Raw genomic sequence first — 16,683 nt, 5'->3', positions numbered from 1 at the left:
CACAATATCCATTTTTATTTTCATGTTGTTTTCATTGCCAGAGCCCTGAGCAGCCTCCTGCCAGCTGTGTGAAAGCAGACAGAAATGTCCCTCCCTCCCAAGAGCCGCCGGCCAAGCCCAACCCCAAAGCACCAGAGGCTGTGGCCCCTGTGCAGGCTGTGACCTCTGACAGCCCCAGGGAGGCCACCAAGGACAAGGGCTCGGCCACCCCCCTGCCCCTGAGCAAGCTCTTCTGGAAAAAGGTACTGGGGCTGGGATTGGAGTTAATTCTATTCCAAAATGCAGCAGAGCAGCCAAACCCACCATGGCAGCAGCTCCCCCCTGTTCAACATCAGGGCCATGAATTTATCTGGGGAATTTTTCTTGTTTTTATGGAATTAGAGATGTTGTTCTCTTCTGTTAAGAGAATCACAGAGTTCTTTAGTAAAATTTATCATTAATAGACATAAAGCTCTAAATCCTCATTTCATTTCTTTGCTTTAAATGTCTGAAAAGCTGGGGTCAGGTGGGTCTGTTCTTACCAACAGAAATGTTCTGTGGCAGAGCAGGTCAGCCTTTAAATCTGGGGTCTCAATTGCCTGGGAAGGCAAATCATTCCTCAAGAAATGGGTTAAAAATATTAAATAATGATTTTAACTAATTTTAACTCTAAAACCACAGTTCCTATTTCCACTATCCTTATGTTTTATTAGCTGGAGTTTATTCATTCTAAATTTCATTTCACAGCAGGGCTGTACAGAACTTTACTGAGTCACTGGATGTTGATTAACTGCTTTTCTGGGCTCCTGCTCAAGCTCACATCCCAAAAATTTGCTGCTTCCAAGCACCCAGATGTCCCTGAGTGGCTGCTGCTCCTGCAGCTTCCTTAGCTGGGTTTTCCCACTGGAGCTGGATATTCTAAATATCCAATATTTAACATAAATTGAATATTTGGATTTTGTATTTATGTTAAATAATGAAGGTATTTAGATATTTCCAGAGTAAACATGCTTGAAAATAATCAAAGCTTCAAACATTTGCCTCTTGGGACTGAATTTCCCAGGGAAGTGAGTGAATCAGGTGCTTGGAATGAGAGGCAAGTTGGGAAGAAGGAGAGGGAAATATTTTCTGTGGTTGTTATTGTCACAGAAACCTTCTCTGAGCAATCTGGCTTGTTTGAAAACAGAGCTGGGAAGCAGGATGTGTGCTGAACATCAGCATGAAATAAGGGAAAGAAGAGCCCTTCTGGCAGGCTGCTGGGTGTAGTTTCAGTGTAAATCAGCACTAAATCTGGTCTGGATCCAGTAATTTCATAATGAGGTATCAAATTCTTTATAAAAAAACATAAAACATGCAAGAAGGGAAAATTTCCTTGCAGAAAAATAGTGAAAATCGTTCCTGTGAGGGAGCAATCACTGGTGATGGTTGGTTTAAAATATTAATCTGATAAGCTTTAGGTAAAATGATAAAATCTGATTTTGAAATTTTAACCCAAATTAATTATAGATGTTTTACTATGTACAATGCAGGCTCTGCCCACAGCAGCTCCCCAAATCTCAGAGCTAAAATAGTGTTTGGTACCTGCCCTGAGCACCTCTAACCCTGTGAAAATATTCAATTCTGGGGTCTCAAACACCTCAGGGTAGAAACCTTGGACCAAAATTGTCTTCCACTGCTGTTGGTTGATAATGCTGGGTTTAATTTCTTACATCACCCTCAGCTCTTTATGTCAGGGGATAGAAAGTTCTGTAGGGAATTCTCTACCACTCCAAGCAGATTTTGTTGCATCCAGAAATTTTAGGGGCTGGTTAAAGCATTTACACAAATGCACTGAATTACAATAGCCTGTGAAATCTGAACTTTGTCAGAGGAGCTCCTTTCTGCTTACTTAGAACTTCTTGGGTCTGGGATCATGCTGAGACCAAATGTTTTTGCAGAAATTCCCTCCAGAAAATGGCAAGAAAAAACTGAATTTGGTCCTGAGAATTTAAAAAAAAAAATTCCTCTGCTTGAGCATTGAATCCTCTACCTGTAAAAGGCTGATGTTGCTCTACTGAGTTTTCTTGGCAGAGAATTATATTTTATATTTCCTTTGGTGAAAGACCCTGGTGACCCAGTCAGCTTGAAACTAAATAAAACGAGGAGAGGTGTACAAAAAACCAAAAGGCAAAAGGTTGGCCTCAAGCTCAGCATTTTAAAGATTCTGTGGGGTGTTCTGCAGTGGATTTATCTTTTCCTGGCACATCTAATTCACTGTCCTTTTGCTAGAACAGAGAATCCAAGCTCAAATCGGTGCAGAATTCAGAGTCAGGAGCAGCTTTGCTTTTGAAGTCACAAACAGCAACCACAACACTCACTAGATCCAGGACTGAGCTCCAGCTTCTCTTTCCAGGCAGTCTCTTAAATATCCATCTTGTGATGAGCTTTCACTTCAAAGTGCAGCTAATGAAGTGCCTGTCAGCACGTGCCAGCTCATGCTGCTGCTCTGCCTGCAGATGAATAAATATGGAAAGGGAAAATGAAAAATTCCTTATTCAGCTCCTCAGCTGGGAGCCACTTTGTATTTGCCCCATTTCCTGATCAGTCTTCACGAGAATTTTCACAACTGTTACTCAGATATTTGCTGTGCCAGCATTTTTTTTTTTTTTTCAGAAGGAATACTAATAGGGAATTACAGTGGGCAATTTCCAATATTTGTGTTGGAGAGCTGCTCTCAAGGCCTCACAGATATCTGATCAGGGCAGAGAAACGTGATGCTTCACATTTATCTGATCAAAGCAGGCCAGGCCAGGGTGGAAGGTGATCAAGGCAGCGTTGCTGAAACTGCTCTGGGATCTGTCTTTAAAAGCAGATGTGTTTGCTTAAAAACTTGAATTTTAAGCAACTCTTGCCATGCAACTGCAGGAAAATCAGGCTCTTTGTACTGATGTGCAAACACTGGGTGAAGCAGAATCCCAGAATGGTTTGGGTTGGAGGGACCTCAGAGCTCCTCCAGTGCCCCCCTGCCATGGCAGGGACACCTCACACTGTCCCAAGTGTTCCAATCCCTGTCCAGCCTGGCCTTGGGCACTGCCAGGGATCAGGGGTAGCCACAGCTGCTCTGGGAATCTGTGCCAGGCCCCCAGCACCCTCACAGGGAGGATTTTCCTCTGTATATCCAACCCAAATTTGCCTCCTTTCAGTGTGAAGCCATTCCCCCTTGTCCTGCAGAAGATTTTCCTGAGGAAATGGGTAAAAAATCCCTGATGCTTTAAACAACTCAATTTCTGAATAGCTGTCTAGCCCTGATTTAACTGGACAGGGATTTTTGGAGGTTGGCATTTGGTCCCAGGGTGCTTTTGTTGGTTGTGCCACCAACTGCAGTGCAGAGCCAAAACTCCTTTGGGATGCAGCAGTGATCCCAACCTGCCCCAGGAGTGAGGAGATGCCAGGAGCTGAGCTCTGCTTTACTGAGCCACTGCCTCCCCTCTGCTCTGAACCATTCCCCAAATAGATGGGCAATTGATGATATGGATGTGTGAATAGGCAGAGATCCAGAGTGAAATTATTACAGATTGATTATCTCAAAGCTGTTCATAAATATAAATTAAATCCACAATCCCACGGGAAGGGGGATGTGCTGCAGCCTTCTCAGGCAGCAGGGGATAAGGAATATTTATTCCCTCATTCTTCTCCTTGCTACCCCACCCCCAAAATGTTGTTTCTTCCACAAAAGAGGAGTCAGGAACAAAGCAAAATCTCTCCTGCTGCTGTAGGAGTCCATGGTGAGTCCCCTTCTTGAATGTGGAGTTCCCTGTAACTTAAAAATATGACAGAACTAAAAGGTGTAATAAAATACCTGGTAAATGTATTGGATGGCTTCTGTATGAGGGAATAAATAAATTGGGATTTTATTTGGTCAGAAAAGAGATGACAACAGCACACAGGAAAACTGCTGTAAAGGGGAACAGGAAATAAATAATAGAAGTGGAGGAGTCCAAATAAAAAAATGTGGTGACAAATGAGAATAAACAAGTGTCAGGGCAGGGGGAATGGCTTCAAACTGGCACAGAGGAGGTTTAGCTGGGATATTGGGAAGGAATTCCTCCCTGTGAGGGAGGTGAGGTCCTGACACAGATTCCCAGGGAAGCTGTGGCTGCCCCATCTCTGGAAGTGTCCAAGACCAGGTTTCAGCAATTAATAGTGCCCATAGTGTGTTTTAAATAATCCTAATGCTGCTTTGGAGTGCAAATTCCTGAGTATGATTTTTCTGATATTTACTGGATTTACTTTTTCCTCATCTCCTCAGGACATGCATCGTGTGCAATTTCATTTTAATTCTTTTTACATTGTAATCAAAGCTGGATCCTTGTGACTGGGAACCAGCAACTCAAGAATGTTTATTTCCTTCATTTATAGAAACTGGTGGGATTTTAACACTTATTTACTTCTTTTCAATTGGGATGAATCAGACTCCTGAAGCAACACGAGAACAGTGTAGCTGAGGATGCTGTTATGCCCGCTTTGATTGTAAATTTTTTAAAATCACCCAACTCCTCAGGGATTGAGCCTGGATGTTCTCTCCACGTTGTTTCCCAACCCAGAACTCCTCGGAAGAAGCAGAGGCTGTGAGCAATGAGAAGGCAGAGGTGGCTCCCGAGGCGGTGGCTCCGGACAGGGATGAGAGCAAGAGCGCGGAAAGCGCCGAGGTGAAACCGCGAGGGGCCGAGAGCAAAACGCCCAAGACAAACCTGAGGAAGTTTTTTAAGCTGGTAAGAGCAGCTTCTCCCTTGGGAAACTCGGAGGGCTGGGGGGAGAGGCTTGGAAAACACTTTGACTTTGTGTGGGAAGGCTCAGGGATGTGCAGGGATGTGCAAGGATGGGCAGGGATGCTCAGGGATGTGCAGGGATGCTCAGGGATGTGCAGGGATGTGCAGGGCTCAGGGATGTGCAGGGATGCTCAGGGATATGCAGGGCTCAGGGATGCCCAGGGATGCTCAGGGATGCTCAGGGATGTTCAGGGGTGTTCAGGGATGTGCAGGGATGCTCAGGGATGTGCAGGGAGGCTCAGGGATGTGCAGAGATATGCAGGGATGCTCAGGGATGGGCAGGGATGTGCAGGGATGCTCAGGGATGCTCAGGGATGTGCAGGGAAGGGCAGGGATGCTCAGGGATGTGCAGGGATGCTCAGGGATATGCAGGGATGTTCAGGGATGCTCAGAGAAGTGCAGGGATGCTCAGGGATGTGCAGGAATGCTCAGGGATGCTCAGGGATGTGCAGGGATGCTCAGGGATGCTCAGAGAAGTGCAGGGATGTGCAGGATGCTCAGGGATGTGCAGGGATGCTCAGGGATGCTCAGGGATGCTCAGGGATGCTCAGGGATGCTCAGGGATGTGCAGGGATGCTCAGGGATGTGCAGGGATGTGCAGGGATGCTCAGGGATGCTCAGGGATGTGCAGGGATGCTCAGGGATGCTCAGGGAAGTGCAGGGCTCAGGGATGCGTGGCTGGCATTTCTCCCCGCATCCCCCCGCGCATTCCCCGTCCTGCATCTCCCTCTCGCGGCTCCTCCCGGAACGTCCCCAGGGCTCTGCTCGCCCTTTCCCCGCCCAGCTGGCCCAGGGAGCTGCAGGCTCGCAGCACCGAGGATGCTCCGCTGCACAAACCACATTCCCCACGGGATGCTCCTGGAGGATCCATCTCCAAACCCGCTGCAGATCCCTCTCCCCCCGGCCCTGGCAGAGCTCCCTGTGCGTGTCCTGCCCTGCACTGCCTCTGGGGAGGTGTTTGCAGTGGCACAACTTTTCTGGCAGTTTATGCAGGTTAGGTAAACTGGCACGTGAAAGGAAAGGAGGCAGTCACTCCTGCAGAGATCCAGGTGGGAATAGGAAAGGCACAAAGTGGAATCCAATCCTGCTTCCCCGAGGAAAATAATTCCCAAATCATCTGCAGTCCCTGTGCTGCCCTGCTTCCCCTCATAACCAAACTTTCAGGCAATAAAGAGCATTTAGAATGGAGAATAACTCTTTTATTGGCTGTCCCCACCCTCCTCCATTTAAAAACATCCCAATCCACCCTGCTCCCTGCAGGAAACTTTTTGGGAAGCCCTGGCCAGCAGCAAGCCCAAGTGACCAGAGGCAAGGATAAGAGGTCAGCAGTGCTCTGGAGAGAAATCCTTGGGATTGTTTCATCCTCGCCTCACTGGCAGCAACAGGGAGCTTTGTCTAGACCTCAAGGTCTTTACTCTTTATTTTTGGTTAAAAACAATAATAATAAAGATATGAGGTGGATTAGAGAGGTTGGCTAAAGCAGGGCTATTTTTATCTGGGTTCGGGGTGTTTATAGGAGAAAACATATCTCTGATCGCTGCAGAGCAGATTTTTATTTTTATTCTGAAGGCTTTTGAGGACTTTGCTGAAACACAAATGCAGAGCAGATCTTATCAGAGCCCATCTCGGTGTGCTCTGGACCGGGTTTGTCCCCAGCACAGCCCACACTGAGCTTCCTCCCCTCCATCTCTGCAGCTCCTGCACAGATAAAGCACAAACACACGCCAGGCTCAGCAGTGCCCCCTCCCAGGCACTGCATTTCCCCCACAAAAGCCAGGAATTGTCATGGAGTGGTTTAACTTTCTCTGCTGCTGCTGCCATGCATTGATTTTTGTGGTTTTGTAGGAAAATCAGGGGCTGAGGAGCAGTGACCCCATCTGTGGGATCAGCCTGGTGCTGTTGTGCTCCGCGCTACAAAGGCAGAGCAGCAGCAAACCACAATTCCGCCCCAGATAAATTTAGAACAAAAGTCACATCCTTTCATTGTTTTCATTGAACTTCTGCAATGAAAAATGACATTTAAATTTGGGCACTCTGAAATCCTGGAGTTTATTTTACGCTTTGCTGCTGAGCTCTGTGGTTTCTGTGGCACCCAGGAGAACACATCGAACCCTCCAACACATTTTTAAACTCTAATGCTCATTCCTGTTGTCTCTTTTGTAGCACTAATTGTAACTTAACCTTAACCTAATTCTCACAGAGCTTGTAATATTTACTTAGTTTGGTCAAACAGGGGTTTCTCACTTTTCAATCTAGATGGAAACAGGGGATTTTACCTTAAAAAGATATTTCAGAGTCAAGGTTTGCTCTGAGTGACCTTCCAGTGCTGCAGCCTCAGGCTCTGCTTGGATTGTCCTGGCTGGAAATGTGGCAAGAAAGGAGAATTATTATTTAGAGATTTAGGGACTGTAGGAATAAACTGGAAAGCAAAAATCTGGATTAAATGGATGCTGATGACAAAATACAACAACACCTCTCGAAAGCTGAGTGGGCTTTAATTATTCACAGCACATGCACTTAGTAGGGTGGATAAACAGTGAGCAAACCCCACTCGATCCTGTAGGACAGAGTTGGATCTGAAAAGCAAGGAAAAGCTCTTTCCTAGAAAATTCCAGCAGCAGGCTTGACAGCAGGCTCTTGTTTAGTGGCTGAAATGATCCCTGCTCAGCCTTGATGGGAAGGCAAGAACAGAACCAGGAAATGCAGCTGGAGATGGGGATATTTCCAAATCAGACCTCGATTCCTGTGAGTTCTCATCCTGCCTGACACCTCAAACAGGACCCTTTGTTATTTTAGTCAGTCAAGGGTGCTGGAGGGACCCCCAGTGCACAGGAGGGAGAGGCTCCCAGCCCCAGACACCCCCATGTAAGTGGAATTTTTATTTTTGGCCTGGACTTTTCCATCCTCTGGTGATGGGTTCTTGTCTCCTCCTTCCACACAGCTCTGCCTCTTGAAATGGAAAAATCACTGAGAGGAAAGTGCTGCACTCTGAGCTTCATATAGTACACATAACTTATCTGTTTTTTTTATCTATTCATATTAAACAAGATTTCAAAGTATCAACATCTTATTTTTTTAAAAAATCTTTTTCCAGGTGTGTTCCTTTTCTTAAAATAATTAGTGGGCTTATGTTAGGTCTTCTTCCTCTCTCTTGCTGCTTTTTGACTTTCTTGGCTCAGGCAGTGGAACTAAATACACACAGAATTATTTTTACTTTGTTGATTTACTTGTCTTCTGAGGAAAGCATCGTTCAGGTGGAAACTCTAGAAAAGAGAAGTGAAAGTGAGAATGAAAACTGCTCACTGCAATGTAACAAAGGCCATGAAAAGATTTGTTTCTTGTTCTGTTTTTGTTTCTTTCGTTCTGTGTCCATAAAATCTGAACCCAACCTTTGGGTGTGCAAATATTCTGCATGGCTTTCAAAATGCTTCAGAAAAATCATATTTTCATCAGAAATACAAATTCTGTTAATTTGAGAGCCAAACCCTTATCTGCTGCAAGTGCAGGTATCCAGAATTCATCTCTCAGTGACGAGAGATAAAACAAAGCTCTGTGTGTAGACAGTTTCCTTTAAGAGGAAAGCTGAAGTTGCATTCAAAACTGACATTTCAGAATTTCCTTTTTTAAATAACTGCCAAATTATTTCTCTCTCTTCCTATTTTCACAATGTCAGATGACACCAAGGTTAATTTTTATGAATTATGTCTCTAAAAGCATCCTAAATATAGAAGGGCCTTGTCTTGTGACTTAATCCTTATTTCATGTACAAGAGTTTTGTGAAGTGATCTGGCTAAGACACCAAAAGTTTCAGCCCTGGATCTGTTTCATTGTTTTAATGAGCAGCCAGCTTCATTCCATTTTTGTAAATCAGTTTATTGTTCTTCCTCCTCCTCTTCCTTGCCCTAGTGTGAAGTAGAACAATTTTATTCCACACAGGAGCCCAAGGAAAACTGGATCTGCTGCTGAGTTCTTCCTTTTTTGGGGATTTATTTGAAAGGATTTCCTTAAATTTTACCACAGTGTCTCTGGAATGCTGTGATTCTTCTCCCCTTCCCATCCCTGCCCCTCTGCACCCTCCAGAAATTTCAGCACTGCTCCAAAAATCCACCTTGGACCAAGGTCTCCTGGAAGATAACAGGGAAAATATTGTCCATTTTATTGTTTTATTCCAGTGGCACTGCTAATGTGGAGGGAGGCAAAGCAAACTGCCAGGAGCAGCTCCCCTTTGGAATAAGGAGCATTTCCATCCCTCATTCTGCATTTCCTGAGCTGCTCCCATCTATATCAAATATTCCCATTTCCTGCCTTTCAAGGTTAATATGAAACACCTCAAAGAGATGATCTGATAGGGTTTGAGTTGAGTTTGGTTTTTTGGGGTTTTTTGCCTGGAAAATGTATTATGGATATTTTTTAGAAGTGTTTTGTCTGCCTGACACAAAGGCCCCACCTGCTCTGAGCCATGGGGACAGTTCTGCCTGGGCTGAGTGAGCATTTGCAATTTCAGCAGGGAATCATTTCAAAGGTGAGCTGAGGCAAATTCCAGTGAGAAGGGTCTTGGGAACCCAGTGCATCTCAGACCCCCCAGATTTTGACAACATTAAATTTGTTTTGTGCCCATCCTTGTGCTAGGAGAGCTCCTGAATCTGCAAATGGCATTTTCCAGGACACAGTGGAACCCTGTGACCCCACTGAATCCACTTTGCTGAGCTGTAAATAACTGATCCCCTCCTTCACCTTTTCCTTCTCAAAGACTCCTGACTGGATTTTTTTTAAGTCTAAGAGCAGAGCAATCCAGGTGTGGGGAAATATTTACCCACATATATCAACCTTTGGAAAAAAGAAATAATTCCAAAAGCTCATAGTTAGTGGAATTGAGTCTCCTGGTCAAGCCTGAATGTATTAAATGGGCTCTGTGATTTAAACATGGAATTTTTTTAAGATTGGGCAGCAAGAAAAGCAAGAAAAAGCAAGAAAAAATGAGTGAAAAAGGCAGGCTGTAGGATTGTTGTCCCCTCTCATTCTCATTCCCCCAAAATTAGACAGGCTTGAATATTTTTTATTTTTAAATCCAAGAGGTGTATTTGCACTCTGCTTCTCTAGAGTTTTCTCTGAAACCATGATATCTGAAAATGTTTTTGTTTTGAATGAAAGCTAAGCCTGGCGTGTGAGCACATAACCCCAGGCCTTCAGAAGAACACCAAATATTTCCAGACTAATGGTAAAATTCCCAAAGCTGGAAAAATACACAGCACTAAGCTTGGGCCTTGGCCTGAGGGCAGATGTGAGATTCCAGCTTTTCAACATGGCAAATTTGTGCTGTTTTAATGATGGCCATAAATAAAGCCATATGGGGGGTTTGGAGTTTTTCTGCATAAGAAAAAAGAAAATCCTATTTGCAAACAGATTTCCTGGCAAAAACACCCTCATTTACTGCTTTCCAAACAGTGACAATTTCATTGTGTGATCCTTTGTGTGCCAGAGAGGATTTTTCTTGTGTGAACTTCAAATATATCCTGAACTTCTCTGAGTTCCAGAATCTTTCCTTTACTCAAGACAGGTGCTTTGTGATTGGGATTTTTTGGAAGATCCTGTCTCTCCTTTTTCACTTGTACATGAAATTTTCTATGATGTTCTGGCAAACCCTGTGGTGTTAATTTTTGGGTGCAGTTTTGTTCCATTCACAGGGAATTTGTTTTCATCCTTTGCTTCGTGGGGTCTTTTAGTTTTTGCCCTGTCTCAGATATTTTCCTTGCACTTTTTGGGTGCTTTGTGTTAATTTTTGAGTGGAGTTTTGTTCCATTCACAGAGAATTTTTTTTCATCCTTTGCTTTGTGGGGTCTTTTAGTTTTTGCCCTGTCTCAGATATTTTCCTTGTACTTTTTGGGTGTTTTCCCTTCTCCCTGGGGGTATTTCAGTGGGCAGTGGCTCTGTGCTGCTCTCTGCTCCTCCAGCAGCTCCAGCACAGACCAGTGCAGGGATGGTTTGATCTCCCAGTCTTTGCTCATGGAATTCCAGCAGCTCCCTGGGAGCCCTTCCCTGAGCCAACACTGCAGGAGCTCATCCCACCTTCTGTGAATGAAACCCTGCTGGGCAGCAGGATTCCTCCCTGCCAGGTGCCCTTTCATTTTTTTCATTTTTTTTTCATTTTTTTCATTTTTTCCCCCCCTAACACATTCATGGATCTCCTTCTGAACTCCTCCTATTCCCCACTAAAACCAACCCCTGTCTGAAACCTCTGCAGACCTTGAACGCCACGGAGAAGCCTCTTGCCCCATCTGAGAGCGACCCTGGGGGCCAGAGGAGCAAAGAGGGCTCCAAAGACAAGAAGTCCACGCTGGAGCTGGGCAGGCAGAAGGGCAGGGAGCAGCCAGAGCCCCGGGAGGGAGCAGCAGCCGAGCCCGACCAGATCCAGAACGGCGGCGACCCCAAGGACCCCCCCTACAAGAAGACAGAGAAGAGGCAGTCCCTGGGAGGCTTTTTCAAAGGCCTTGTACGTTCTTTTCTCTTCTTCTTTTTGCCATTTTCCAGCTGTGTGCAGGCTCTGATCCTTGGGGGATTGGTGCATCAGCTTCACCAGTGGGGTTTGGGCTGAAGAACAGCGAGATTTTGGGAAAGGAAGGGGAGTTCCTGATTGAGGAATGCTGGTTGGGGCAGGGTGGATTGCCCATTTTGGAGAGCTGGAGTTGTTGGCACAGTTTTGACTGTGGGGATGGCTCAGTGTTCCTACAAATTACAGGGTGTTCATTAAGGGAAAGTGGAGCTGAGGTTCTGGTTCACCAGAGGAACCTGCCAAAAAACTCCCCAAAAAAACCCCTCAAAACAAAATCCCTGCAAAACAAAATCCCTGCAAGGTCAAAATCAAGGGAGGTGATCAAAATCAAAACTCCTTCGTACAGTTGAAGAAAAGACACGAATTTAGAATTCTGCCAGAGAGGGAGATCTGAAGGATGAGGATACATCTTCATGAAAGACACAGAGAGAGGCAGCAAAGGTGGCTCAGACTGAAAGGGCAAGAAAAGATTTTAGATCAAGGGAAGAGATTGTGAGAGGTGAAAACCAGAGGAATTAAACAGAAACAGTGTAGAGGGAGTAGAGATGTTCTGTAGGATTTATTTTTTTTCTGTTGGCCTCAGTTTGGTTGTGCAGTCCCTTAACTTCTGCTGCGATTATAGAGAGTGCTCCTGCAGCTTCCCTCGCACATTAACTCTTAAAAAAGAAATTTTGACAACACTAAAGTTGATTTGGTCAGTTTATTGTGCTCCAAAGTGGCAGCAAAACACATAACAATGAGGTCTTTGTATGGGAAAACTCTCATGGAAAATTATTGCCTGCCTTTGAATATCCCCAAGATTACCGAGAGCTAAGAAACTCATTCTGCAATGCTAATAAAAAACAAAACAAAACAAAATCATCTCATCTCCTAAGTGATCAGAGGTGTAATCATTGCTCTGAAAGTATTAGATCACACACACCAGTGGCAGCACTGCCAGTTCAAGATAACAGAACTGCAGAAAAATTCAGCTTTTAGTTGATAAAATGGAGCAGATATTGCAGAGGGGACGGAGCCTGTGCTCACTGAACACTCCTGCTCTGTATTTTAGCACCACCCTCTCCTGCACTCCCCTGGGAATGGCTCAGAGCAGGAGGATGTCACAGTGCAGGAATGCAGATTACAGCCCTGCAGCTCCAGCCCCTGCTCCCAGCTGGGCTAAAAATGCAGAATTTTGGCTACAACTGGAGCAGTTTATGCAAGAAACAGCATCACTGCCCAGCTGCAGGGCTGGAGCACAGATAAGGCTGTCCTGTGGTAAAAGAGATTAATTTATAAGCTGTAGCAAATGTATTTAGGGAGTCTTTGAAAGATTAGATTAGAAAGGAAAAGAAAGGGGAAAAAAAGATTACTAACATTGTTTCCTGAGCTGGAATAACTCATAGGCCAGTTGTCAGGAGCTGGAAAATATTCGGATTTATTCTGATCAGAGCATGTGCTGCACTAACCCAGGTTTCTCCTGAACAAAATCCGGGGGGAAAAAATACTCCAGCAGCACGACTTTGGTGTGTGTGCACTTTAAAATGCTCAGCCCAAAGCAGAGCCTCACTGTCACAGAGCCCTGAGCTGCTGGTACCTGAGCTCCTGAATCCCAAACCAAACCCTGAATGCCAGGGCAGAGCTGGAATGTGCCTGTCAAAAAAGGCAGAACAAAGTTCTTCCATTCACACCGGACTTGGAAATTCCAGTTCAACAAGAACCATCAGCCAGCCTGATCTTCCTGCTCTAATCAGCCATTGAAAAATGGGTGCAGCAGGAGACTGCAAATAAATAACAGTGACCTCTGCAAAATGAGCGCTAAATGAGGCAAAATGGGGATTATCTCCAAGGAGCCTCCTCTCCTGGCTGCTCCCTCCACCCTTTCAGAGGAAAAAAGGGAAATTTTATCACCTTATTCCCTTGATCAGTTCAGGAGTGATTTCATCATGCTCAGACAGGAGCTGGAGCTGGCAGACCCCACTGCTCCCGTGATGTGGGAAATCTTTACCTGATGTGGAGGTTTTTGGGGTTTCTGGTGAATTTGGAATGGTTGATGGATAAATGATGGATTTGCTGCCACCTGAAAATGGCCAAATTTTGATTCTGCTCTGGAGCATCCTCCAAACTCAACATCAGAAGCAAAACCACTGCAGCCAGCTGAGCTGCACAAGGTTACAATCATTTTAGATGGGGTTTGTCAGCCCACTGTGATTTTTGGCTGCTCTTTTTCATGCTTAGATACTCCAAGGTGAAACATTAAAAGAAGGTCAGCGAGGTGGAGCCCTGTCAGTGTGAAAACCTTGCTGGTTTTACTTCCCTGAAGGGGATGAGCAACTCGAGACCTTTCACTCTCTGTGTGTGACACAGAATCCTCCTCGAGTGGCCACTCAGGATTCCAGGAAAGGACAATTCACACATTATTCTGCCCAGTTCCTATTTTAGGGAAAGCACAGACTCACCTTTAATTTTGTCATGCTGGATTTTCTGCTTAGCAAGGCGTGATTTGGGCTGCAAACAGCACTGCCACCCCACAGTGGTAGCAGTGACCTCAAACACTGCTTGTGGGTCTGTGTTGTTGAAGTTCTGGCAGCTTCAAGGCCAGCAAAATTAGACCAAGCACCTTAAACCAGAGCCAAGTTTTTATCAGTTAGTGAAAAATGTAGTTGGTATAGTTTGAGCTATACATTTCCTCCATCTAAGCTGGATTAGTGTCTTGGAGCAGTTCCAAACCCAGAATTAGGTTTGCAGTGTAAAAAAAGCTTTATCACTCAAACATTGTCGAATACCTGTCATGCATAAAAGTATTTAATGTTCCTTTAACCTAGAGCAGAGCAGGGCTGCCTATAATACACCATTCATCATGCTCCAAGGACTCTTTGCAGGGTTGCAGTGAAGCGTTTAGGGCAGGGAAATGTTAAAGTTATGCCAAAACTCCAATAGTGCAGGCACACAGCAGCCTGGCTCTGGTGTGTGAGCCCAGCTCCTGAAAACAATTATTGACTTGAGACAATGATATTAAAATAACCCCCACGTTTAGGCAGGAGCTCTGTGTGGTTCTCATGATGCAGATGGTGCTCATATATCCGTGCATATTAAATAAAGGGTAAAGGAAGAGAAGCAGGGAGATTACATCAGTGGGAAATATTTACAGTAATTTCACAATTATAAACTGCACCATTTTGACTAAAATTTTGGTCCGAACCCAAAGTGCAGCTTATAATCAGGTGTGGCTGATATATGGACAAAGAACAAAAAGTTGCTGTTTTAGTTTGGAGGACAGGTGTCTGCTGAGAAAGGCAGGAACTTCTCTTTGAAATGGAGAATGGAAACCCCCTCCCTCCAAATTATTATAATTTTGAAATCAAGGGGCTTTCAGGCAAAGATATGGGAATAGGAATAACAGTTCTGTACTAGGGAAATTAAAATAGAAATACAGCACTACAAAGAACAAACCCCAAACCCTGACACAGTCAGAGTATAACCTGACACCCGTCAGGCAGGGTGTTGGCAGCAGTCCCATCCCATGGTGGCTGCATCCTCCTGCAGTGACAGATGTGGCTCAGCTGGAGCAGTGCTCCTGTACAAGGTGCAGTTTCCCTCCGGAGCTCCAGTGGTGATGTGGAGAAATCCGGTTTTCCTCTGGAGTCCAGTGGAGAAAGGGGCTCCCTTAGTGTCCCAAAACCTCTGTTTTTATCTTGGTAAGAAATGTTGGGCTCTTCCCCCTGGCTGGAGCAACTCCCAATGGGATGCAGTAATTTTATCAGTCCCACAGTGGGACTCAATGGCCATGAGCAGAAAATGACTGGCTGGAGGAAGGATGGGTTGTGAAAAGATAAAAAACACTGCCCCAGCTGGTTTATAAACCATGGCCATGAACAGGAGATATCCCATGGAGATAAAGAACACTGCCCCAGCTGGTTTATAAACCATGGCCATGAACAGGAGATATCCCATGGAGATAAAGAACACTGCCCCAGCTGGTTTCAATGGATGCCCATTAGCAGAATATCGCACATGGAGATCAGGATCACTGCCCCACCCTCAACAGATGTTGATAGAACAGATACCTTTTGGTTTATAATCAGGTGCAGCTTATAACTGTGGAATTACTGTAAATGGGTGGGAAATATCTGGTAGCAAAAGTCTGAGGCTCAATCCCTGACCTGACCATCCTGAAACACTCAGGGATGTTTCTAAAGCCGCCTCTCCTGTCCCACAGGGCTCCAAAAGGACGTCGGACGCAGAAGTGCAGACAGACCCCGTGTCCATCCTCCCTGCTGGGAAATCCAAGTAGTGGCCAGCCCTGCAGGGAGGCTCAGCAGCTCTCTGGAGCTCCTGGCAGCAGAACTGACTCCTTTTCCTCCCGTGGCTGGCAGCAAACACCGGGGTGCCGTTGCAGGTTGTCACTGGTTTGTTCCTCACCTGTGGGAAGCAGCTCTGAAGATCCCCAGGAATTGTGTTTAAAGGAAGGTGGTGTGGGTGGTTTGAGGTGTGGAGAGGTGTAAGTCAGGGATGAGGGTGGCAGAGAATTCAATACATGGCAGAAAAACCAAGCAGGTGCAAAGGAGGGCAGCGAGGCACGGGCAGCTTTGGAGAGCTTGAAAGCAGCCAGGAAAACCAGAGATCCCCTGGGATAAACTGAATTAAATCCCCCTGGATAAATGTTCTGCTTCAGTGCCAAAACAGCCCAGTCACTCCTGGGGGGTTTGACAGAGCTGCACCTGGAGCTGAGCCCTCCAGCCTGGCAGAGCCCGTGCTGCTCCACTCCTGCTTCTCTGGGTTATTAATGGGAATTAAAACGCTAAAAATGCAAAGGCTTGAGTGATTGAGGCAGCTCCTCTCGGGGCCCGGGGGTGGGATAACAAATTAAAAGCTGTTTAAGGTTCTAATGGGACACAAGAGGGCACCCACGTCCCCTAACGCCGGGAATTAATGTTCCTTAGATCATAGGAAACTTAGCTCTTCATCCTGATGCTTGTTTGTGTCCGTACTTGGAATTAATCCTAATAAAAACCAAAATCAAAGCTGCCCGGGCAGCTCTCTGCTTCACAACACTCCTGTAATAACTCTAGGTAATAAATTTTACAGAAAATTAAGATTTCTGTTTGTTCAGCCCTAGCCTGTACAGGGAACCAGGGGCCTGATATTTTAATGCACACTGATCTTAATGATACAATGCTGTATATTTTGACATCCTTATCATTAAATAAACTAATACTTATAATTTGAAACAAAAAAAAAAAAAATCAATTGCTGCTTTAATTTTCAAACAAAGTTTGTAGTTTGCATCCCTGCATTCTGGTGATTGATGTGACATTAAGGCATAAATCAGACAAACCTTGCCTGTGGAGGGAATAATTGTAATTT

At 45.2% G+C, this 16,683-nt stretch overlaps 1 protein-coding gene across 1 annotated transcript in view; it reads left to right on the top strand.

Moving 5' to 3' along the window:
• The window catches only part of BCAS1 (brain enriched myelin associated protein 1), a 34,229-nt gene extending 17,829 nt beyond the window's left edge, over nucleotides 1-16,400 (top strand). Inside the window, exons 8-12 of the mRNA XM_033074891.2 lie at nucleotides 42-242; nucleotides 4,563-4,730; nucleotides 7,584-7,652; nucleotides 11,029-11,277; nucleotides 15,536-16,400. Of these exons, the coding sequence (XP_032930782.1) occupies nucleotides 42-242; nucleotides 4,563-4,730; nucleotides 7,584-7,652; nucleotides 11,029-11,277; nucleotides 15,536-15,610 (762 nt within the window). The 3' untranslated portion in view covers nucleotides 15,611-16,400. The remainder of the gene's footprint in view (nucleotides 1-41; nucleotides 243-4,562; nucleotides 4,731-7,583; nucleotides 7,653-11,028; nucleotides 11,278-15,535) is intronic.
• Nucleotides 16,401-16,683: the final 283 nt, after the last annotated feature.

This window comes from Catharus ustulatus, chromosome 17, assembly GCF_009819885.2.
Source record: "Catharus ustulatus isolate bCatUst1 chromosome 17, bCatUst1.pri.v2, whole genome shotgun sequence".
NCBI lineage: Eukaryota > Metazoa > Chordata > Aves > Passeriformes > Turdidae > Catharus > Catharus ustulatus.
The sequence above is the reverse complement of the archived record's forward strand: the minus strand, read 5'-3'. Positions and strand labels throughout refer to the sequence as shown.